The sequence below is a fragment of the Mesoplodon mirus genome (assembly GCF_964341445.2).
Source record: "Mesoplodon mirus genome assembly, chromosome: 8".
NCBI classification, from domain to species: Eukaryota; Metazoa; Chordata; class Mammalia; order Artiodactyla; family Ziphiidae; genus Mesoplodon; species Mesoplodon mirus.
Window position 1 is genome coordinate 81100459 of NC_138984.1, and position 26193 is coordinate 81126651.

At 39.3% G+C, this 26193-nt stretch overlaps 2 protein-coding genes across 12 annotated transcripts in view; both read right to left on the reverse strand.

Moving 5' to 3' along the window:
• The window catches only part of TTC21B (tetratricopeptide repeat domain 21B), an 89314-nt gene extending 86157 nt beyond the window's left edge, over positions 1 to 3157 (reverse strand). Inside the window, exon 1 of the mRNA XM_082629815.1 lies at positions 3041 to 3157. Within this exon, the coding sequence (XP_082485941.1) occupies positions 3041 to 3061 (21 nt within the window). The 5' untranslated portion in view covers positions 3062 to 3157. The remainder of the gene's footprint in view (positions 1 to 3040) is intronic.
• Positions 3158 to 23992: 20835 nt separating this feature from the next.
• The window catches only part of LOC309809083 (sodium channel protein type 1 subunit alpha), a gene marked incomplete at both ends in the record, with an annotated part of 86232 nt that continues 84031 nt past the window's right edge, over positions 23993 to 26193 (reverse strand). For all 11 annotated transcript variants that reach the window (XM_082629813.1, XM_082629804.1, XM_082629812.1 and 8 more), the window contains one exon: positions 23993 to 25170. In XM_082629813.1, coding sequence (XP_082485939.1) covers positions 23993 to 25170 — 1178 coding nt within the window. The remainder of the gene's footprint in view (positions 25171 to 26193) is intronic.

Sequence of the window (26193 nt, forward strand, 5' to 3'; positions counted from 1 at the left end):
TTCTAGTCTGCTTCCCACTCCCCACACCTATTTCCACTGCCTTGGTTCAGGTTAGGTTGTTCAATCCAACAAACATTTACTGACTGCTACGAGTGCCAAGCACTGGGCTAGGTATGGTGAACATGAAGATGAATAAGATATGGTTCCTGTCCCAGAAAAGCTTAAAATTTTCAACTGAGACTAGAATCTAAAGACTATTTGAACCCACGCACCTACAGTCAATTAATCTTCCACAAAGGAGGTAGAATATATAATAGAGAAAAGACAGTCTCTTCAGCAAGTGATGCTGGGAAAGCTGGACAGCTGCATGTAAATCAATGAAGTTAGAACACACCCTCACACCATACACAAAAATAAACTCAAAATGGCTTAAAGACTTAAATATTAAGCCATGACACCATAAAACTCCTAGAAGAGAGCATAAGGCAAAACATTCTCTGACATAAATCATACCAATGTTTTATTACATCAGTTTCCCAAGGTAATAGAATTAAAAGCAAAAATAAACAAATGGGACCTAATCAAACTTAAAAGCTTATGTACAGCAAAGGAAACCACAAACAAAATGAAAAAACCTACGGAGTGGGAGAAAATATTTGCAAATGATGTAACTGACAAGGGTTTAATTTTCAAAATATACAAACAGCTCAAACAACTCAGGAAAAAAGAAAGAAAGAAAGAAAAAAAAAGCCCAAAAACCCAATCAAAAAATGGGCAGAAGACCTAAATAGACAATTCTCCAAAGTAGACATACAGATGGCCAACGGGCACATGAAAAGATGCTCAACATCATTAATTATTAGAAAAACGCAAATCAAAACTACAGTGAGGTATCACCTCACACCGGTCAGAATGGCCATCATTAAAAAATCTACAAATAACAAATGCTGGAGAGGGTGTGGAGAAAAGGGAACCCTCCTACACTGTCGGTGGGAATAAAATTGGTGCAGCCATTATGGAAAACCGTATGGAGGTCCCTCAAAAAACTAAAAATAGAGTTGCCGTATGATCCCGCAATCCCACTCCTGGGCATATATCTGGATGATCCTGTATGATCCCGGATGATCCTGCAATCCCACTCCCGGGCATATATCCGGAGAAAATTCAAAAAGATACATGCATCCCAATGTTCACAGCAGCACTATTTACAATAGCCAAGACATGTAAACAACCTAAATGTCTATTCACAGATGAATGGATAAAGAAGATGTGGGGTGTGTGTGTGTGTGTGTGTGTGTGTATACGCACGCACACACACACACACACACACAAATGGAATACTATTCGGCCATTAAAAAAGAACGAAGTAATGCCATTTGCATCAATATGGATGCAACTAGAAATTATCATTCTAAGTGAAGTAAGAAAGAGAAATACCGTATGATATCACTTATACGTGGAATCTAAAGTATGACACAAATGAACTTATCTATGACACAAAAACAGACTAAGACACAGAGAAGAGACTGATGGTTGCCAAGGGGGAGGGGGTGGGGTAGGGAGGGATTGGGAATTTGGGGTTAGCAGATGCAAACTATTATATAGATAATGGATAAACAACAAGTTCCTACCGTATAGCACAGGGAGCTATATTCAAATAATTCAAATTTCAGTGTCCGTAAGTAAAGTTTTATTGGAACAAAGCCATGCTTAAGTATTGTCTATAGCTGCTTTCATGATACGATGGCAGATTCGATGCCACAGAGACCCTATGGCCCATAAAGCCTGAATATGTACCACCTGGCCCTTTAAAGTTTGCTGTTCTACTTAAGGCTCCTGTTCTAGAACGTTAAGTAGAACAGGGATTACTGGATAACAAGGTTAGAAGAAAGTTAGGGTCAAGAAGGGCCTCCTATTGAGTTGATCCTCTAAGTGATGAGGAGTTAAATCACAGTTTTTAGCATGAAAGTGTTTTTATTAAAAAGTTCATTTGGGTGGCGGTACAAAGGATAAATTTAAGGGGATGAAAATACTTAGGGGGATGAGGGAAGGCTTCACAGGAAGGTAATGTAAAACTTCAGGCAAAAAAGCAAAAGACACTCCAGCACCCCCATCACTGCCAAACTGTCCTCCAACCACTCACCACCAGCTAACATGGTACGCATTGCATTTACCTGTTTACCGACTGACTCCCCCTCCCCAAATGTAGAAAGATTTGGGAGGGTTTTTCTTAGTTTTATTACTGCAGGGCTTATTATCTTCACGCTTAGAATAGTGCCAGACACATGGGAGGCATTCAATAAACATTTGTTGAATTAATTTAATTAAGGTTTTCGCCAACATTAGATTATAAATTCACAGTCTCTGTGAAGGCGGGGACTGTTCCGTTCTGTTCATCACTATCTCCAGCTCCAGTGGACACACAGTGAGCCCTCCATCAATACGTGTTGAACAAGGGAATCAGTGAACTAATGAATGGAGAAGATAATCATCCTAAAAAGTAACTTCTTTTACTTTCAAGTTTCATGTCTTTGTTTTCATATCATTATTTCTTACATGGACCGTCATTAAATATTTGCTTAACGGATGCGTCCGTGATAAACAGAGAAGACCATCACCCTAAAATACTCCTCCATTTTCAAGCCTATGCCTTTAACTGATTTCATATCATCTTTCCGTGCTCCTTTTACCGTCCCACGGGGGGAGCTGGCACTAGTTTGCTCTAAGTTCTTAAAAATTGCACCCGGGAGACGCACTAGGTGTCCTATGTTGACCAAACCTTCCGAGCAAACAGGGTACAAAAGTAAAAGTAAACAAGACCAACAGGGTGGGAAAAGCACACTAACGGCAATTCGGAAAGCAGCGCGCGGGGGACGGCTGCCCAGACCTCAAGATTCCAAAGCAGGGCCCGCGGAGGGAGAGCAGGTGATGTAGATTACAGGCCCGCACCCCAGGCGGGAGCACCTAGCCAGCCGGGGCGGCAGGTACCGCAGGGTAACAACGGCCTAGCCAGGTCGGCCCGCGAGCTCCCCACGCCCCCCGGCCCCTCGCCACCCCGGCACCCCCCACGGCAACACACGGCCAGCTCCTGCCCGCTCACCTTCAGCTCCTGCGAGTCCATGGCTTCCGAGGCCGAGCCGCGTGCCTCCTGGGCGCGCGCCTGCAGAAGCCCAGCAGAACAGCCAAACGTCTCAGGGTCTAGCAGCCCAGGCCCAAGCAGCCCAGGCCCAAACCAGCTTGGGACGCGGCGGGAGGAGGCGGGAAGGGGCGGGCCGCGCCGCCATTGGCTGCCGGCGGAGGGGGCGGGCCCTCGCTGCAGGGATTGTGGGGGTCGAGGCAAGGGCGGGGACCCGGAGGAAGGGCGGTGGGCGGGGAAGGGGGCGCGACCAACCGGATGCTGGTTGAGGGGGAGGTCAAACAGCGCAACGACCCTAGGGGCACCGTGAGTGGGCGGGCCTGAGGATTAGGAATTAAAGAATGAAGGAAATGGGGGAGGACGTAGGAAAAAGGGCAAGTCTGTTTCCCATCTCCGGCTACAAAGCAAGACACCATTTTCTACACGTTTGTGTAGAGGCGGGTTCCCGCAATGCGGCTATTTAGAAGGCCTGACCAGCTCAGAGAAAAGACTTTAACTTTCACATGTAGTAGTTGCATTATGGCCACAAGGTGGAGCAGAAAAATCACAAGTTCTTAACAGAAAGGGATGAGCTTCTTGCGCCCACCTTTTCAGGCAGTGCTGCAATCCCGTGTTTTTTGTTAGAAAGCACGTTAAATTAGTCTTTTTTTTTTTTTTTTTACCAGCCCTGATAATGGGAGGAACCAATGAAGTAAACCTATTTTTTCAGTTAAAAAAATATAACACTGCTGATTTTAAACTGAGAATAAAATTAATCCCTACGCAAACGTTTATGTTTGCACTGATCAGGCAACTGTCAGTTGCTCGTAGATGTCTTCAGTTATTTAGTGAATTGAATTGAAATAGAATGAACAAAGAGATTTCCTATTTCTGCTTAAAGATAATTTTAAAATAAGATTTGAGGTTTAAGTAACCTTTGTGGAATCTTTTACATGGATCCCAAATTTCAATCCTAGTTCTAATTATCTTACTTTAGTTGATGTGATTCATAGTTGCCTTAATCAGATTTTAAGTTTGTTAAGCAGTCAACGAACATTAACCTTTTTCCATGCCAGTAGGTTAGGTAATGACAATCTTGAGGGAAAGGGTATGATTACAGACTTCAGTGCTAGGCAATATTTCTCACTGGTTTCCCTTAAAAGAGCATTCTACCCAGAGAGGCACATATTATTTTCATGAAGATTGCTTTTGTTTGTTTCCATCATTCATAGTCAAGCTAAATGTTTGTGATAAGGGACAGCTGGTAATACCTGCTGGTCTGATTTTCAAAGCCTGTGGATTAATCTGCACTTGGTATGCAGCAGAGAATATCAGAAACTAAGATGCTCATCTGAGTATATAATCTTAACCAGTATGCTTTTGGTTTCAAGTGAAGAGTTCATCCAGAAGAAAATTTCTGAGGATCATAGATAAAGGAAGAGATGATCAACCTACCTTTCTGAGATCTTTAAAGTCTGAACTTGGGCTGTCAGACTACTGGAAGGCTGTACACTTGGGCCCTATTAATTTAGCCCTTTATAAAATTTCCTTCGTTGAATTTTGTTCTAAGTTTAAAGTATTTAGCACAAAACACCATGCCTGTCACTCCATGAGTGTTTGTTGGATTAAAATTACTTTGGGGGGCTTCCCTGGTGGCACAGTGGTTGAGAGTCCTGCCGATGCAGGGGACACAGGTTCGAGCCCCGGTCCAGGAAGATCCCACATGCCGTGGAGCGGCTGGGCCCATGAGTCATGGCTGCTGAGCCTGCGCGTCCGGAAGAGGACACAGCAGTGAGAGGCCCGCGTACCGCAAAAAAAAAAAAAACTACTCTGGGAATTTGCTTTGACACTCCTGATAAACTTGTTCCCTGCATAAGGCCTCACATGAGTAGTTTCTTTTGGATCTCAGCCCAGGAAAAACTCTGTCTTCCCTGAAAAACTGAGGTGTTCCTTAGCTCAAGCATTTCTACTGGCTCACTTTTACCTACCAACGTTTCAGTCTGCCATCTAAGACCTTTCATCGTCTTTGAAGCCTTGTCTCCTACTTCTCCATTCATAGAGCCTTTATTCCAGGCAAATGGGACAACCATTCCTTCTTCTGGGTGCCTTCCCTTACTTTGCTCTGAGCTCTTTCTCCATCTGAAAAAAGAAACCTATGTTTCTTCTATGAAGCCTTTAGGGATGGCCATAACTGATTGGATGTGTGAGATTGCCTGGTGCAGTAGCAAGAATATGGTCTCTCAGACGTGAGATGGAACTCCTGGCATGCTATTATCTTTGTGACTCGGGCCAGTAATTTCCTGACCTTAATTTTCCATATTTACTAAAGAAATTAAACACCTAACCACATACAAAAAGTTCCTGACACATAATAGACATAACCATTAATTTCCATAAAACACATAGTGCTCTCTAAGACTTAACACACTTTTATATATTTTGCATTATAGCTATGGTGTATTTTTTGTTTGTTTAATCTTTTCTACCAAATGGGGAGTACCTTAAAGCCACCCAGTATAGTGAGGTGGGTAACAGCTTGGTCCCTGGAGCTAGGCCATCTGCAATCAGATCCTGACACCACCATTCCCAAGTTGTTTACTTAGAAAAACTACTTAACTTCTCTGTGCTTCAGCTGTAAAGTGGGACTAATACCTCAGAAAGCTGTTAAGAAGATTAAATGAGTCAATATTTAATGAACACAGCAGTGTTAGATATATGGTAGGCATTGAATAACTTTAACCTATAATTATTTGTACTCCCAGCTACTCTGAACACAGAGCACAGTATTGATTCCATAAGCATTTAGTAAATCTTATAGGACTGTTGAAGCCCTTCAATTGTGCCTCTGTTTGGCTTTCTTCCCCCCAATTCTTACACCGATTCACTTGTATATATATTATTTTATCATTTATTCGAGAAGTTAAAGGAAACCCTTAAGAAAAATAGGTGATTCTGGTGAAGACAAAAGTAAAAGTAAGTACACGGAAAATAAAACAGAGATAAATCTATGACCTCATTAAATTTGGGAGCTGGAAGTAACTTTAGAAACGATTGTCCAATCTCTTTATTTTACAAATGAAGCCCAAAGATATGAAATAATCTACCCAAGGTCTCACAGTTTTCTAATCCCAATCTAGCCTTCAAAGCAGTTATGAATAATAAAGAGATGAGGTGTTTGTCTTTTCTTCTTAAGGCTATTTTACTATAAAGTTGAAGCAGAAAATATGAGAGTAAATGTGTATGAAATCCAAATAAATTGGCACAGAGTTTAGTCTCACAGGTGATACCATGGAAAAGTTAGAAGTTAACTGAAGTCAAAATTGCTGAATCTAAGTCAAGGCTCTATCCCTTAATAACTTTGCAACTTTGGGCAAAGTTGTTAACTTTTCTCTGCTTTACTTTATACATTTGCAGTGGGCAGTTGGGACTAGGATTGTAATATTTGTTTTGTTAGTGTATAGACTAAATGAGATTATGTGGAAATATTTCAAAAATTGAAAACCACCTCGTAAAAGTTCATACCACAGTTACAGGAAAGCTTCTTACCTAATGAGCTGACTATGGGGCAAGACATCTTACCTCCCTGACATTATCATCCAGCCTTCCGTATGCTATCTAGTGCTCTTTGCTTCTCCAAATAACACAGCACAAACGTACCGTTCTTTTGAATTGTGCATGAAGCATGGTGTCTGCTGATGCAAAAAATAAGATGGTTGTCATAATTCATCCCTTTAAAATTCTCCACTGTTATTCATTTAAGTAAATTAGGGAGACGATGATAATAGTCAGTCACTTACCTTTCACATTTTTGTTTTGCTAAATGATACTATGGCGAAAGTTGAGGAAGCTATCAGAGTTCTAACCATGTGTTACTCAATCATTCATTTATTCACCAAACTTTTAATAAGTGCTGATGGCAGAGAATAAAATTCTTGTCTTCTCCTCCCAGAATTTAAAGTCTAGTAAAAGGAGACAGACATTGAAGAGATATTCATAAAAGGACATGAATAAATGACAAGTAGTGACAGCTTTAATAGCTGTTTTAGTAAGTGCAATAAACAGACTAAACTGTGTGGCCTTTGCCCAGTTTTAAGGATTAATATATCAATAATGAAGTGAAACTCACATTAACTTATTGCAGTCCAGGGAATCCTTCCACTCAATTCCTACAATTAACTTCTTTTAGACCACTGAATGATACTTTGTTTTTCTTTAAAAATACCTGAGCAGCTCACATATCTGATGGCAAAGAACTTCTGATAACAGGAAATGTGCTTCTTGCTTACCTGAACCAGCAGATGTAACGATTGTTTCTACTCAAATACCATGACAGAGACTTACCAGGAGTTATTATTTTCTTGATGTTCTTGACTATATCTTGACATTTCATCTATGCAAAAGTAGGAGACAGAAAACACAGAAAAATAGATTTCAAAAAGAGTCTGGTATTTTGAAATAGAAACAATGAATTATTTAAATGTTTACAACTGTGATATACTGAATATCTTGTCAAGATGCCATCTGTCTTTCCTTCTACTCCTTTAAAGAATCTTTTTCTGGTCGATAGAGTAAGAACAAAGAATAGTGATCACTCCCCCTCTGCCTGGTGTGACATTGAGGTAGACAGTACATTGCTTTAGATTTTACTCACTTAGGTCCAAGCTCACATCTGAAAAATCTTCCCTGACATCAAATTCGCACTGCACATCTTCCTAGACACTGTTATTTCTGGATGTGAGATAACCAGAGCTCTGTTCTAATTTTTATCTTTTTTTTTTTTTTTTTTTTTTTTTTTTTTTGTGGTACGCGGGCCTTTCACTGTTGCGGCCTCTCCCGTTGCGGAGCACAGGTTTCGGACGCGCAGGCTCAGCGGCCATGGCTCACGGGCCCAGCCGCTCCGCGGCACGTGGGATCTTCCCAGACCGGGGCACAAACCCGTGCCCCCTGCATTAGCAGGCGGCCTCTCAACCACTGCGCCACCAGGGAAGCCCTCTAATTTTTATCTTAAGGTTGAGAAGAATCAGGCCTTAGCTTTCTAGGTGTCTGATTCTGGAAACTTTGTTTATGGCAGTGTTTCCAAGCAGTCACAACGTTCCTTGGAGTCAGTACACGCTAATGTCAAGTGCTCAGTCTGTAAAAAGAAAGCAGCCAACAGCGACTTCACGCCTGCCCCGCAGACTCGGTTGTGCAGGGTTTTATTGCTCTAGCAGGATCTTCTTTGGGTACTTCAAATGCAATTCTTCTCACCCATCTTCCTTTCTCTCCTTTTCCCCTTGGTCTCTCCCCTCCCTGCATCCGTTTCAGCATCTGTGTGTTAACAGCCGCTGTGTGATGCCTCTACTCCACCAGGTTGCCCCTTCCTAGCTTCTGGTTCCGACTTGCCTGCCCTAAATACCTCTCACTCCGCCAGCCGGACTTCTTTATCTATAACTTCTTTATCTGTAAATTAGGCCAGAAACTCACCAGAGCACCACCCCACACTGACTCACTGCCGGCCCCTCCACCCCGAAGGCACCGCCTCCGTCTCCCTTGGGAAGAGAAGCCTCCCGTTCGGAGGAAAGCCTGGAGGAGGAGCTTCTGCTTCCCCTGACGGCTGAGGTTTTGTTGTTGTTGTTCTCACGTCAGAGTACCCAGGTTTCCTCTATCTTCACATCCATCTCCTGATTTCTCAGGCACTGGGCCCTCCTCATCAGTCCTACCACTTGTCTGAATCGGCTGAATTAAAACAGCTGGAGCTCATCCCTCAGGATCCCTGCGCATAATCCATTTGTAACTGGGCTTTACAAATGGGCTTTTACGGCAGGATATTTTTTTCCACAAATTTTTATTTTGAGAATTTTCAAACATGCAGCAAATTTGAACAGCGCAACGAACACCCCTCTACTCGCCGCCAGAGAACTTTCTTGAGATGCTGTATCGTATTGCTCTCCATATTTTCCATTGGCCAGATTCATGAGGATGGCTAGGCCATTAGTATTTTTGCAGCAGGGTGGAAGCAAAAGCCTTTAGAGGGGCTTCCCTGGTGGCGCAGTGGTTGAGAGTCTGCCTGCCGATGCAGGGAACACGGGTTCGTGCCCCGGTCCGGGAGGATCCCACATGCCGCAGAGTGGCTGGACCCGTGAGCCATGGCCGCTGAGCCTGTGCGTTCGGAGCCTGTGCTCCGCAACAGGAGAGGCCACAGCAGTGAAAGGCCCGCGAAAAAGAAAAAAAAGAAAAAAAAGCCTTTAGAGAGGTGGTGCTAGCCACATGGGGCTGTTTACATTACGGTTAATTAAAATTAAAAATTAGATACATCAGTTGCACTAGCCACATTTCAAATGCTCAGGAGCCACTGTGGCTAGTGGTTCCTGGACTGGACAGGACAGATAGAGGACATTTGCATCATTTCAGGAAATTCTATTTTAAAGCAGTTTAAGCTTTGGGGTCTTTTGTAAAGGACTAAGTTTACTAAAGAAATGAGTTGGTTTCTTCGCGGGTAGAAGGAGCCAGAGAAGTGCCTCTGAGGCAAGAGAGGGAGGAGCCCTTTTCAGAAACTGGGACAGGGACCAAGTGCAATAGGGTCCTGTGATTTCTAGAGCTCCACCCTCTAATCTGTGACAGTGCACCCAGAAGGAGGCAAAACTTCAGGCAAATGGTTGCATGGTGTGCCCAGCAGAGCTGAATCTGGAATACTGGCCTCAAGGATTGACAGTAGTTTGGAAAATAAGGATGCCATCAGAGGCTATGATGGACTTCCTATCTTCTGAATACCACATAAGCCTCTTGGATTCTGGTTGAGTCCTGGGAGAGAAGGTTGTAATACTGAGTGAGATTTAATTTCCTGACAATCCAGTGAGACTAGTGCTCAGCTTTGGATTTTATTAGATTTAAAAGAAGAAGAGGTAGAAGTTTGTTGCATATGTGAATTTTGGGATTGAGTTCCAAGCCCACTTAAAAAAGAGCGAAAATTGTGAAAAAATATAGTATACATATTACATATAGTATATATATATATATATATATATATATATATATATATACACACACACACACTATATATATAATTTTTTTTAAATAGTGTATATGTTTTTGACCACTGGGGAACATTGCTGCCCTATGCATAAGACAAGGAATGCTTTGGAGCAGTGGTTCATGAACTTGAGCACATGTCAGAATCACCTGGGGGACTTGTTAAAGCACAGATTCCTAGGTTGCCACCTGCAGAGGTTCTAGTTCAATGAGGACGGGGAGGCAAAAATATGAATTTCCAACACATTCCCAAGGGATACTGATGCTGTTGGTCTGGGGACCATGCTTTGAAAAACACTGCTTTAATAACAATTTAAAAATATGATATTAAAACTGTTTATTGACCAAACTTCCTTCATCTTTAGGATATTATAATGGACACAGAGAAAAATCTGCATGCTGTACTAATAGTTGGCCTTAGTCTAGCATAGAAAAAGGTTATATGTGATTTTAAGGTGTCAATAGTAACAGCACTTCAGAAGGTCATAGTTTCTATTTAGTTGACGTTCATCCTTCTATATATATATGGCGGAAGGGGATCAGCAATGAAGTTTAAGACCAAAAAACTAAATGGCTTCTGAGACACAGTTAGCTTAGGTCTAGGCAGAACTTGATCCCTAAACTATTGATTTAGGAGATGCTCTCAAAAACTGTACCTGGCTATAAAAGGCCCTAAAATTCATCAATTCATTTCCAAATTGTAGTTCAGGTAATACCAAGGAGACTAGATTTGTCAGGGTAATTCAGAGTTAGGTTTTATTTTAGAGTTGCGTTACAGGCTGGGACGTGGGCTGCCTGATGAAATACAGCCTCACAGAGCAGAAAGAAAATCATCTTCCACAGATTCCTAAGAACCAGGTGACCTTCTGTAATGTGGACATCTTTTCCCCTAGACAGTTGTTATACCAAAATCAATGTGTAGACAGCAGCTATCCCTCCTTATGAGAAATCCTCTGTATATTGTCTTAAAAGCCAAGAAAACTAATGTGAGGTTTACTAGATTCACCATGTTAATTATGATAGTTTATTGTTTTATGCTGCCAGAAATTGGTTTTATTCTCAGAAAAATAGTGTTTTGATACTAGAATGGACCTTGAAAATTCATGTCTTCCAAACACTTCATTATGTCAATAAGAATCCAGTGTTCAGGAAAGCTAAATGATGAGCTTCAGGTATTATAGTTTTTATAACAATAGTATCTCTGGTCTTCCAGAAGATCAATTAAGAAACAGCAGTTTAGGAAGTTTGAAAGGTTAAGTAAATGTTTTTGCTCTAATGTTACATGTAGTAATAACTCATGAAAAAATATAAACCAAGTTTTAGCAACAGTTGTCTTTAGGCTTCTTATTTTCTACTGTGTAAATTTTGTAGTCTTGACTTTATTATGATAACCATGCTTTGCTATTGTAATAAAAAATGTAGATAATTCCTATCTTAGAAATAAAGGTTCCAGTCTCCTTCAGTATTTATTTATTTATTTATTTATTTATTTTTTGCGGTACGCGGGCCTCTCACTGTTGTGGCCTCTCCCGTTGCAGAGCACAGGCTCCGGACACGCAGGCTCAGCGGCCATGGCTCACGGGCCCAGCCATTCCGCGGCATGTGGGATCTTCCCGGACTGGGGCACGAACCTGTGTCCCCTGAATCGGCAGGCAGACTCTCAACCACCACGCCACCAGGGAAGCCCTCCTTCAGTATTTTAAAATAAAAACTTTATTGCTGAATGAGATAGTTTCTTTTAAGTATAATTGTTCAAAGATAATTTAAATTACATTAATTTCTCATTCATAGGATACGTAAAAGTTGAACAGCATCAGATGTGCTGATAGTATTTGCCATACCTCCTCATTTTCATTCTCAAGTAGTCATTGTTTTTGAATACTAATATGATGTCATGCAGCTCCCACCATCTGAAATATGACACTGCTATACATGCTGATTGTGTTGGGTTCACTGAAAAAAAAAAACAAAAAAAAAACATTATTGGCTTTCTGTGGTTGGTCCTAAATTTCAAGATATTGTGAAGGATGTTTTCAGTGCAGTTTGCAATCTCTCTTCAAGTTGGTAGGTTATTCATTTATTCAACTTTTTAAAAAGTGCAATGCAGGCACTGTTCTATACCATGTAGGACGGTCGTGGTTCCTCCCCTTACAGTTGTTATGGTTGTAGAATTATTTGGCCTAGAAGATATGTTGGGAGATGAAAAATTAAAGAGGATTGTATGATGGTCCCTGCTTCAAGGAGAAGCATCTACACTTAACCCAGCTGTCTAAAATAAACATGGAAAATGTAAATACTTTAGACCTAGAAAATCCAGTTTCAAGAATTTATCCAACAGAAATATTCATAGATATCACAAAAATACTGGAAGAAATATATTCATTACAGCCTTGCTAGCTATAGAGCAAAACTAGAAAAATCTAAGTGCCCATCAATAAGTGTTTAATTAAATCTATAGAATGGAATGCTACACATTATTTTCAAAGAATGAGGTAGATTTATATGGGCCAAATGGAAATATATCTAAGCTATATGAATTGTAAGGTCAAGTGTAGAAAGACGTAAAAACATTTCATTATTTATAATAACAAACAATATGTTTGCATATGTATAAAACAATGCCTGGGGACTTCCCTGGTGGTGCAGTAGTTAAGAACCCACCTGCCAATTCAAGGGACAAGGGTTCAAGCCCTGGTCTGCAAAGATCCCACATGCCGCAGAGCAACTAAGCCCGTGTGCCACAACTACTGAGCCTGCGCTCTAGAGTCGTCAAGCCACAACTACTGAGCCCGCGTGCCACAACTACTGAAGCCCGCACACCTAGAGCCCGTACTCTGCAACAAGAGAAGCCACCACAATGAGAAGCCTGCACACCACAAGGGAGAGTAGCCCCCGCTCTCCGCAACTAGAGAAAGCTCTCGTGCAGCAGTGAAGGCCCAACGCAGCCATAAATAAATAAATAAATAAATAAATAAATAAATTTTAAAAAACAGAAACAAAAGAAACAATGGTTATTCAGGAAATTGTTCTGAGAGGAGAGTGGGATAATAGTATTTTATACCTTTCTGTACTATGTTAGTTTTTTCTCCTTAAATAATAGATAATATTTTTACAGTCTAACCAAAAAGCAACAACAAACTTCAATGAAGTTGGCAAAGACCTATGGGTACTTGTCCCATTCCCTATCATAACTTTTTAATCCTCATGTGAATCACAATATGCCATTTGGGTGGATAAAAGCATTCCACAGCCTTGAAATATTAGAATGGTTTTGGGCCTAGAAGTTAATCTTTTCCTCTGTGATCACTCTTGGTGTTGGAAGTTTAGATCAGTAATGACAACCAGTTGTTCAGGTTGTTTTGCACAAAAGTGCCAGTTGAAATCCATTTACTGTATCCTTTGTCCCAGCACAGAGCTGTTTTCCCCAGAGGAGAAAAAGGGACTTTTCCCTAATTTTTACAAAGGTCTATATGAGCTAGTTAAGTCCCTGATGTTAGAACTCATTTTCTTTTAGTATATCTAAATCATGTAGGCTGAAGGATAAGTTGTTTTATTCTCTTTATTCAGCCCATATTGCTGGGAAGTCTTTGGTTACATAACAGTATCATACTGAATCAAACTCTGTAACCCAGGGATGATACTTGGTGATGTGCCCATTCTGACTTTTGAGTATTTTATTAATTATTATAATCAACTAATGATTAGTTCCTGAAGGCCTTGAACCTTACCAGGCTACCAACCACTAAGCCAGCCTTTCCCAGACTTGCTGATTATAAGACCCTCCTAGGGAGCTTGCTATAGCTTTCTTCTACCTCATTCTAAGAGTACAACTCATTAGACATTTTAGGCCCTTTTATGGTGATTCTGATTTAATTTGAGATGAGACTTGGAACTGTATTTATAACTATTGCCCTCGTAGGCTTTTAGAATTAGATGAGTTTTTGTTGTTGCTGTTGTTTTGTTTTGTTTTGTTTTTAATGCTCTAAGACTGAAAGGTAAGACAGGTTATCTAATAAGTCCAGAGACTTGGAGCTCACCACATTGAAGTTATCTTTGGATTGAGTTGGACATTTAAGGCATAGTCCAGACAGAATGCCATGGAAATGCCAAGATTTTGGGGTGGGGAAAGAGGAATGGTATCATAAAATTCTAAGACGTACCTGGCTAGTTCCAGACTAAATTTCATGCAGTTAACTGCCTAATGAGTTTTATTTTAGCAAATCATAACACTACAAATTGGAAACCTCTGCTGCATTTAAATGAAGTCTGCCTTCTTATCCTTGTCTCTGAAAGAAATATGTCTACATACTTTAACCATTCTCCATAAATCCTATTATCCACCTCCTTGCATATTTATAAGATCACAATCTTATAGTTACTATATTTTGCTCTAGTGTTGCACCTACTGACAATATCCATCAGCATAACTCAATAGACATTTTTCCTGAGGTAGGGAGAATGGCTGCACTTATGACTAAGGTTGACCAAAGGCACAATCTGTTTGCCTTTAGAAATGTGTGTTTTCTGTGACTGCAAGAAATACTGCTGAACAAGACATTTCTTTACCATCCTTGATGAACGATGGACATTAATAATGCAGATAAGAATCAGGCCAAGTGATATTGAAGAGAAAACAAGGTCCAGAATCCCTAATTCCTTTTAGAGGAATAAATTTTAAATGGCAAGCTCAGTAGTTCCATCACAGCAAAGAACGAGGTGAGTTTTATATAATCTTTAAGTTCTAAAGAGTCAAAAATCTATTTATGGACCTTATATCTTTGAAATATTTATGTATATACATAATTATATATATACCCACACTTATATCTATGTATCTTAATAGGTAACAGAGAGGTCGTATGTTTGCTCTTATGGATGTAATATATGTCCATTTAAATATTTATTACATATATCCAATATTACTATAATATACCAAGGTCAATTTTCACTTGTAACTTTTCTGATGTTTTACTCTTTTACATATCTTGCATATAATAACAGCCCTCTGTTAGAGTATATAAGCAAAGGGCAAAATATCTTAGAGGGATAAATGATTCTTTTAAAAATAGAACTATTTAGAGCAATGCTAAAAATTAACTAATTTGACCTTTTACTAAATACCTAGAAAACACCTTCTCTATACAAAGTACTGTAGAGGATACAGAGGTATTTAAGGCCAGTTTCTGCCAATCATACACTTTCTGGTGTGTGTGTTCTTGTGGCAAAAATTGGAGGAGGAGGGTGATGAGAGGAAGAAAATTATATTTTAAACCACTGCTTCATGGCTAAGTGCCATACAAATGGAACACAGTGGTGATCCTATGTCCTGCTTTGCCTAGGAGAGTCCTCATTTATGCTTATTGCTTTATTATAATTATTAATAGTCTCCTCCTTCACTCTCAAAACTGTCTGGGTGTGAACATATACATCAAAGTCCCATAGAAGTTCACAGGAGAGAAAATTCTCTTCCAGTAATAAGACACAAGAAAAATGTCACTGAATCCTGAAGGATGGGTTTGATTTCAGAGGTACAAAGATAGATTAGGAAGTAGTCAAGGCTTATGTCTCATCATTGCTTGCCTGTATTCTTCCAGTAACTTCTCAAATTATGACCCTGCTTACTGTTTCCTTTTCCTTAAGGTCAGAATCTACTCTAGCATCTTCACTTCTACCTTTATTTCTTTTACAAATGTCTTAATGGTTCTTTGTCACCATTATGTTATGTTATGTCATATGTTAAAGCCAAAGCACCAACATGCACTTAGGGCCCTTCATTATCTGGCCCCTGCTTGCCTCTCTGTAAGTATCAATACCCATTTTTCACTGTAGCCATATTGAACTATTGTGAATGCTCTAAACATGACATCCTGTTTCTGATTTTCATGTGTGTCTTTGGTCTTCATCATCATCAGAGCAAATACTTATACAGTAATTACCATAGGCTTGAAATGGTTGATCTGAAAGCTCTACTTGTTTTAACTCATTTAATCCTCATACAAATTATTATTACCATTTTATAGATGACAGAATTGAGGCAAAGAGGGGCTAAGAAACTTTTCAAAGTTGTTCAGCTAGTAAGCAGTATAGTTGATGTTTGAATCCAGGCAATCTGGCTGCAGAATCTATACTTTTGACCACTTTTCTGTAATATTTCTGCTGTTTGGACTGCCCTATCCCTCTCATTCTTCAAACCCAGATCAGAGTTTACAGTTATAATTGTCCCTGAATCTGCCTGTAGAGTTACTCATTCGTTCCTCTATATATTCTGTAATTTGTACTTACTTCTTTTGCTGAGCCTGAAGAAGGACCCAAACAATAACAGATATTGAGAAAGCAGGTTGACTTCTGGCCAGTTTTGCTGGTGGTTGAGAGGAATAGAATATGGTCAAATAACTTTTGGATGTATGAAGTTGAAGATGATAGGCAAATATACAAGCATAAAAGACCAACAGAAAGTTGGAATTGCAGCACCAGCTCAACAAAAAGGCCAATGCTGCTGAATAAATCTGTAAGAAGTGGGAAAAAATTAATAAACAGTAAAGGCAAAGAATCTAAAATGTAAGAAGAGACCTAGAAGACTTTACTTTTATGGAAGGCAAAGGAAGACACAATTCAGTGAAGGAGGTGGTGATGACCATCCTCATCCAATTCTAAAAATCTGCCAAATATGATAAAGACTGAATAAAGATCATTGAATTTGGCTAATTGTAGACTGGTGGGAAGAGGAGCCAGATCTGAGAGCATTAAAGTGAGTGAGAAGGTGCTTGGGAAGAATAAGACTCAACATTGGTTTGGTATTTGAATCTGTTAGTCTCAATTTATTTCAAACAGCTTGAAGAAGAAACATAAAACCTGCACCTTAATGCTTTCCGACAACACACACAGACACACTGTAGCCAGTTTAACAAAGGGTAGTGATTCATGAAAGTTTAGTAAGTAAATTGAATTTTCTATAACAACATATTTTTAATGAAGAATTTATACTTCAAAATATAATTGAAATATAATTTCCTATAAATTTATTTTAAGAACTTTCTGGTCTCCACACCATCATAAATAAAAGCTACATTCCTGGAAGACAAACAAACAAAATGCTGCAGTTAACAATTGAATAGCTCTGTGAACATCTTACCCTTCTAAGTAAACATTAAATAGAGGAGGTATTCATGATAACCAGATACAGAGTATATACAGCTCTCCTCCACATGGTTAATGTTCCTTGTTCCTATATTCACCTTTTGAAAATATTTTCCAGTCTTTTCCTCTTAATGTTATTGAGAAGGATAATAGCCAGCATAGTATTTTGAAAACTCAATGTGCTTATATCAACAAGATTATTTACAGCCAAGTTTTCTCATCAATATCATTGAGACCTACATTTCATTTAATTTTAACCAAGAGCGAAAGTGTTGAGTACAGAACCCTGATTTTAGAAAGTAATTTTTATTTATTTATTTAAATATTTTTTTTTGATGTGGACCATTTTTAAAGTCTTTATTGAATTTGTTACAATATTGCTTCTGTTTTATGTTTTCTGGGGTTTTGTCCATGAGGTATGTGGGATCTTAGCTCCCCAACCAGGGATTGAACCCGACCCCCTGTGTTGGAAAGTGAAGTCCCAACCACTGGACCACCAGGGAAGTCCCTAGAAGGTAATTTTTAAAAGTAAAGAGATAACGGGACAGTGAACAAAGATACATCACAGTTGAGAAAAGTTAATTTTTGAAATTAGAAGAAACAATTTTGAAAGTGTGAAGCTGAACAGAAAGAATCAATCATGAAGGAGAGCATAAAGACACAAGAGAAGGTAAATAACTCATGGAACAAGGTATCAGAGTATGTAGAAATGAATAGGGGAAAATGACCTCTGGAAAGATATGAAGGTAGGGAATAGAGGGAGGTGGGGGGGGGAAGGGAAAGGGAGAAAAGCAAAGAGGGAGCAAGGCAGGAAAGGGGAGGGAAGCAGAGGGAAGGGAAGGAAGACATTTTTCATTGAAGAGGAAAGAAGCTGAGGAAGTTCATGATAATGTCCTCATGTTTCTTGGTGGGGTAAGAGGCAGCATTATTTGCAAATATGAGTGTTCTGAGAGGGTAGTACAGTACTTGAGCAACCCTGAGTACTCAGTTGACACTGAAGATTATCTACTAGTGATGTCAAGAATTTCTTGGTGATGCATCTTCCTCAACAATACTTGACTGCCTGTAATATTTTTCTTCTCTAGTGCCTTTGCTGCCACACTGGTTGAATCAATGTTAATTGACAACCTTGGAGAATATTCCCATGTTCCAGGAAGGACAGTACTATGAGTAGTATAGTACATGATAGAAGCAATAATATTTCTTGACTATGAACATTTTGATAAATTTGTAGTGACTCAGAAACATTTATCTTCTTACATAATAATATGAAATTCTAATGCACACATGATAGAATACACAATTACAGGACAAATTTGTAGACTTTAATACAGATTATACAGTTCTAATGTCTGAACCTGTTCGTACACACATACAAACATATGAACCTATGAGGTTAAGTAGTGATTGTCTATCCCACTTCCTGGACTCTTGATTTCATGTACCAGTTAAATAAAATGGGAGAATGGGAGGACAAACACAGGGTCACCAATTTTTTTTTTTTTTTTTTTTTTTTTTGGCCGTGTTGGGCCTTCGTTGCTGCATGTGGGCTTTCTCTAGTTGCAGTGAGTAGGGGCTACTCTTCATTGTGGTGCGTGGGCTTCTCATTGAGGTGGCTTCTCTTGTTGTGGAGCACGGGCTCTGTGCGCAAGGGCTTCAGTAGTTGTGGCTCGCGGGCTCTAGAGCGCAGGCTCAGTAGTTGTGGTGAACGGACTTAGTTGCTCTGCGGCATGTGGGATCTTCTCGGACCAGGGCTCGAACCCGTGTCCCCTGAATTGGCAGTGGATTCTTAACCACTGTGCCATCAGGGAAGTCAGGGTCGCCAATTTTTAATTTGGCCAAATAAAGTATTAAAACAACCCACTATCATTTATTCTCACCATTATTTCAAAAAGAGGATGTTAACATAAAATGCTTTTAGTCTTTGGAATTAAAAAATAAAATAAAATCACACTTTTACAATAAAGTTCTTTAAATTGAATATGTTTAGCTTTATAAATATTTGTGACATTATTCTTAATTTCCTAGGTTAACTTCAGGCATATGAAACCCTTGCCATGTGGGTGCTGGTCTGTGGAAATATGTTTGGGGTTATTGATTGACACAATGTTTGGACCCCAGCTCATACAGCCAATAAGGCACCTTCTGTTATGATATGGGCAGAATCCCCAGAGTTTAGATCAAAAGGCCCCAATTTAGATCTGTCTAGCTTCAAATACTGAGATCTTAACCACTATGACACAGATCTCTCCTAAAATATTCTTATTTTTAGTACTATAAGGATTATCATGAAGGGCAAGGAATGTAATCATTTATGTGTCTCTTCAGAAAGAAGACTTCTAGGGAACAAGAATAGTAGTTAAAATACAGGGTTCTTTGAAGTAATTAGAGCTAGTACACCTAATTTTAAGGGTAGAATCATAAATTCCAGGACACAAAAAATAGGTGTTACAATGAATACACACACACACACACACACACACTTCAATAACACAAGGGCAAAAAGAAACCTTCCCATCCCCAAAACCACACACACATATCTATATCAACCTTTATACACACACATACACACATACAATTTATTTTCCTTTGATCCCATTCAAAAGTCAGTTGCAGACATCATCCCACTCATCCCTGAATACTTTAATGTGCATTTTCTGAGAACAGGGTATTACCTTTAATTATGTAATAGCCACATTTAGACTTTATAAAATTAAGGAAATTAGTACTTTTATAATGCTAATAATTAATCAACTGTCCATATTCAAATTTAGCCAGTTTTCCCAGTAATATCCATAATTATTACTATTTTCCCAGTCTAGTATTGAATCCAGAATCACACATTGTGGTTAGTTTTCATAGCTCTCCAACTTCAAGCCATTCCTTAGCCTTTCTCTGTTTTTCATGACATTTTTGAAGAGTTCAGTACAGTTATTTCATAGAATGTGCTCAATTTGATTTTCATTATGATTAAGTTCTGGTTATGCCATTTTGACTGGATACCAAGAAGTGATGTGTCTTCTTCAGTAAACTTGTTCCCATAATTGATGATGTTATCTTTGAAGGTAGTGTCTGCTAGTTTTCTCCACTGTAAGCTTTCTTATTTTAAAAAAAATTTTCATTAATACAGAATACGTTGAGACAATGTAAATGTCCTATTCCTCATCAAACTTTCACCCATGAGTTTTAGTATTCGTTGATTATTCTTGCATGAATCAGTTGTGATTATGATGGTTGCCAAGTGATAATTTTCTAACTTCATTATTTCTTCTACATTTGTTCATTAACATTCAACTGTAAGGAAGAGATATTTCCTTTTCTCCATTTATTTATGTCAGTATATACTTGTGAATTCTTATTTTATTGAATGGGTTAAATCTGTTACTATCATTACTTGCTATGCAAGATAATACCAAAATGAATATGGTGATTTATATGATTATGTTTTGTATTTGGAAAGGTACCAGTGAATACTGGTATGGATGTGGAATACAAAAAAAAAATCTGTAGGGATTATGCTATAATCCTTATTTTTGTTGGTTAGAAATGGGAAATTCTTTTCACCCACTGGTAAATCAGAATTAGTTGTTGTGGTGTTTTAGGGCAATGATGTCATGAAGAGACAAGGTCAGAAAGATGAAGGATGGGGAGAAGCACTGTGTGTGACCTCTCCTCTTTCCATCAAGTTCACGTTCCTCTTTCAGGCTTCATAACTGATGTTGTGCTACTCTGATGACAGGTGAGGGCTTCTCTTTACTCTTAAATTTAGATGTTTCTTTAGCTGTCACTTTCACTGTCTGGACCACTCCAGGAAACTCTCCATGATCTCTGTGAATTCTGTGCTTGACTTCACTGTATTTTCGCCAGTTCCTGTTTATCTACCAAAGTTGGTTAGATTAAGCCTCCAAGCTAACCCAAGGCAAATCTTTGCCTCGTGCCCACTTTCACGAGATATTTAATCACTGTATCATCCAGGCAGGAGACAGATGGCATGCTGAAATGAGGCAACAGAGAATGTTTTTATGAAGGGGCCATTTAAAAAGTTGTCAGCAAGGTAAGGGGAAAATGACGAGGAATAGGGAAGTCCAGCCACAGGTCTTAAGGAGCAAGGCGGAGAGTGATGACCAGACCCTCAAAAAAGTAGCTCTCATTGTAGGAGGGGCTGTCTGACTGGAAGCATGACTATGTTGATGAATGCAGCACTGCCAACCCAGAGCAACCTAGCAAAGAAGACACGGAAATAAACACCCAATTTTACTGTTCTCCCACTGGTGTTTTCCTGATGGTATTTTCCTTCTGGGGCTTCCCACTGGCCAAACAGATTGTGATCTAGAGGGTAAGAGAGCCCACTGATGCAATTTATAAGGCCACCCTCACACAGAGCAGGATGGAGGAGCATGAAAAGTGGTTCTGGAGGAGCAAACAAAATACCCGACTCACAAATTGCAACTTTTACTATTTTAATACAGTTCTGAGAGATTCTCTTTGTACCTCAAGTGGCCATCCACCATAGCTCTGGTTCTCATATCCTTCTTTTCCTTCTGGAGCCACCAGCTTATGCTCTAGCTTCAGTCCTTTCTCCTAACAAAGACCACATCCTACTGCTCGTAGCCCCTAGTAGTTCACTTCCCCCAGGCCCATTCCTACCCCAGGTTTTCTTGCTGTCAGCCCGGGTATACCTCTGTGTGTTACACAACACCGTTAACTAAAAGTAACTGGGCAAACAATGAAATAAAAAATGTAATCTTTATTAGTTTTGCACATTTTTAATGTTGGTTAGCATCATTTAGGGTAATAGTAGCATTTTCCAGCATGCAGTTCACAAATACAGTTTAAGTAGTTTTAAGAAAAAGTGCCTATAATTTGCTTCTGTAAGAAACACAAAATGTCCTGATATAACTGACTACGTAAGTTCACTACTCTCTGTTCTTCCAGAAAAAAAAAAGTTGTGAAACCCGCATTATATTTAGAGCAATCTAGAGCGGCATGACTCCAAAGAAATGAAAACATAAACAGAAGTTAGAAAAAAAAGGACAAAAATTAAAAATAAGCACTATCTTCAATCAGTTAGCGTAGGAACTACCAAAAATGTAAATAAAAATTTATACCTTTTTCCAATTGCAAAGCATAATTTGGATGTGAGTTGTGAACCTATTTTTGCCCTTTAAAATTATGAAATAATCTAAAAGTAGCAAATGTAATAAAAAAGCAGAAATCTACAACTACCCCGTCTTGTTTTCATTTCTTATTTAGCAAATTTCTTCCCTGAAAAAGTACGGTGGACAGAAAGTAAGAAAGTGATTGTGATATCAATCTTAAGATTATTTCCTCTGCATATTTATGTACATAATGCTGAAAAATAAAATAAAATGACTTTTTACAGTACTTATATTTGCTTATAAAACTCTAAACACATTTTAACAGGTTAAGCAGTGCTTTTTTTTTAAAACATGTCTGTACAGTCAGGCTATACAACATATGGTATCCACTTAAAATTTAAAAATAACCAAAAAGCTGTTAAAGTGCTGCAAACTATTGCTTAATGACTTAAAGAAATGAGATCTGTTGAGCAATTTCTTTGACTTTACCAGTGACATATGGTTTCTCATAAATGAGATTCTGAGCAGTGCGAGAAACCAGATACAGCAGCATGGTAATTAAAAACATGCATTCATAGCATCCAAACTATCTATAATGGTACAGAATACATTATGTTACCTGTGTAAAGCTTGCACTCTACATTTCTTGTGGTACATATTTGATGCAATAAATACTGTGCTTAGGTCATTATTTGTTTGCTCAAACGTGCACCACCGGGTAAAATGACTATTTACATAATAAATAGCATTTCATTAACATATACATTGTCAACCTTGCTGAGCTGAAGATGGCTAAACAAAGTGCAGGATTAAGCAGAAATTTATAAAGCATTCTTTTTGTCAATTCCATCTTTAGGGGGGAAGCAATACTTATTCAGGTTTTTAAATACAAGAAACAAAAACATAACACTTATGACTCCAGACATTTGAGTGAAGTTTTCACCTGCTAAGATTTCATGGGCTATCCCCCCAAAATGATATAGTTGGTCTAGGGGCTGGATTTGACAAGGTCAGCAAAGCACCTCCAATTTTCACCTAATTACTGCTCCCAGAAACATGGATGGAATTTAAGAACTCATTGTTTTCCTCGTGACTTTTTTCATGCATGATCTCTGAGGGTAGCATGCCCTCATGCAAACCACATCTCTGTGCAGATGGGAGGCCATGCAATTACCATAACCCCTGGTGGCATACCTGTTAGAGAGGTCCTTTAGTCTATTTCCCAACAGAAACCCCGTTTACAAAAATAGTCACATATAATAAACAACATATGGACTAAAAAAAAGATGAATCCACTAACAGGTTTTGTAAAAATGTGACAAATGTGGCAGTCGAAATGCAAAGAGTGGATACAATTACTACACTAAAGTGTTTCATGTTAAACAACCCCCGAATTATAGGTTTGCACCCCTTTGAACTGGTCCCTACAGTCTGAGTAGCCATTTTGTCTCTTGTCTTCAGCAGTGTCAGCTGGTAGTGAGAACAGTAACCTCCTGTCGAGGTCATCTTCCCTTTTCAGAGTCACAGTTTTCCGACAAGGGGTCACTGTCTGATTGTAGGCACTGACCTTAAGTAGATTTGTGTAAAAACAGTCAGTTTGGCATTGACCTCCTAAAGGAGTCCTGTTGACCAGAATACATCACCTTCACAGGCTGTAAACAATTTGTCACCCAGTGATTTTGATTTATTTTTTTTATTTCCCTTTGGCTTTCTCATCTTTGCCTTCTTGCTCGTGTTTTTCCACGATTGGCTTTGTTACCCGATCGTAGGAGGGTGGACAAGCTGCTGTGGACATGGTCAGATCAGTCTTCTCTGTAATTGAGTTTTCATTTATTCTGTCAATTACTATGTCTTCTTTTATAAGAAGATTAGCCCCACCTTTGATTTTATTTTTGTTATATGTAAATGAAGCTTGCTTTACAGTTCGCTTTAAAAGGTGGCGCCTGTACGCACGCTGAATAATAACAGCAGACACCTCCTCTTGTTTTCGTTTTAAAGTCGTAGTTATTGGCTGATAGGAGACCTTTGATGGGTTGGAAGCCATGAATCGCTCTTCCATCTGTATTCGGAGAGCATCCATCTCTCCACTCTCCCCCAGAACCCGCTTTGTAAAAGCAAATAAGATGTCAAGACAGTGGATCCTGTCCCCACTGACCATGGGCAGATCCATGGCAATGAGCTGGAGTTTGTTTGGTTGTGGCAAATTGAGGGGAGGTTCAAGAGCAGCTGCAAACTGAGAGAGTTTTTCAAATTCCATGAACTGGGTGGCATTGGGATCAAACTTCTCCCAAACCTCATAGAACATCTCAAAGTCATCCTCGCTCAGGGGCTCTGCACTTTCTTCAGTAGCAACACTGAAGTTCTCCAGGATGACAGCAATGTACATGTTCACCACGACCAGAAATGATATGATGATATAACTGACAAAAAAGAAAATCCCCACAGATGGGTTCCCACAATCTCCCTTAACTGAGCTGCCAGGGTTAACTTTATTAGGGTCACAGTCTGGAGGTCCACTATTAAGAATAGGTGCTAGCAATCCATCCCAGCCAGCAGAGGTGGTAATCTGGAACAGGCAGATCATGCTGTTGCCAAAGGTCTCGAAGTTGAACATGTCATCAATTCCAACCTCCCTCTTAACATAGGCAAAGTTGGACATCCCAAAGATGGCATAGATGAACATGACCAGGAAGAGCAGGAGGCCGATGTTAAACAATGCAGGCAGGGACATCATCAAAGCAAAGAGCAGCGTGCGGATCCCCTTGGCCCCTTTGATCAGACGCAGGATTCGGCCAATCCTGGCAAGACGGATCACTCGGAACAGGGTAGGGGACACAAAATATTTCTCTATCAGCTCAGCCAGAAACATACCTATGGATAAAAGATCAGGGTATCAACCAGTGAAGAAGTTATCCATTAAAATAATACTTAAATTTCTGTTAAGGCTCCCAGGTAAAGTTCAGAGTACTGAAATTCAGTTACTTAATCTTCAATGTTACATACAGACAATACATATATATATTATAGATAAACCTTAATTTCGGCATTCAACATTAAATTCAACTCAGTATTTGCTGTGGACTAAATTCTGTCCACCCACCCCCACCCTACCACCAAATTCATACATTACAGCACTAACCCCCCAAGGTGGTGGTATTTGGAGATAGGGCCTTTGGGAGATAATTAAATTTAGATGAGGTCATGAGGTTGGAGCCCTCATGATAGGATTAGTGCCCTTATGAGAAAAGACAATAGAGAGCTTGCTCTCTCTTTCTCCCTGCCACCTGAGGACACAGTGAGAAGACAGCCATCTACCAACCTGGAAGAGAGCTCTCACTAGAAACCCATCATGTTGGCACCTTGACTTGGACTTCTGGTCTCCAGAACTCTAAGAAAATAAGTTTCTCTTGTTTAAGCCACCGAGTCTCTGGTAATTATTATGGCAGTCCAAGGTGACTATGACAATATTCAATTCAATAAGGATTTTATAGTACCTTTTGTCTTTGAGGGATATCTATAGACTAGTTTTAGCTTATACAAAGTCCCAAGACTGAATCTAAAAAAACATATTAAAAATTTTCAAGTCCATCTTAAGAGCAGTAGCCAACAGTATACGTACACGTTTATAAGAATTCAATGATTTTTTTCTGAAAATGCCAAATCATATATACCCTCTATTCAGTCCTTCCCCATCTAAAAGTATCTGCAGTTTTTAATGCTGTTTTCATCTCTCCATGAACTTGATGCTTCCGTAAGCTTCTACTATAATATTCATATATATATATATATATATATATACACATATATATATATAATACATATATATATGTATATATACGGTCTGGCGCATTTCTTAAAGGGTTTAAGCTGATGCTCTTTCTGGTTTCCTGTGTC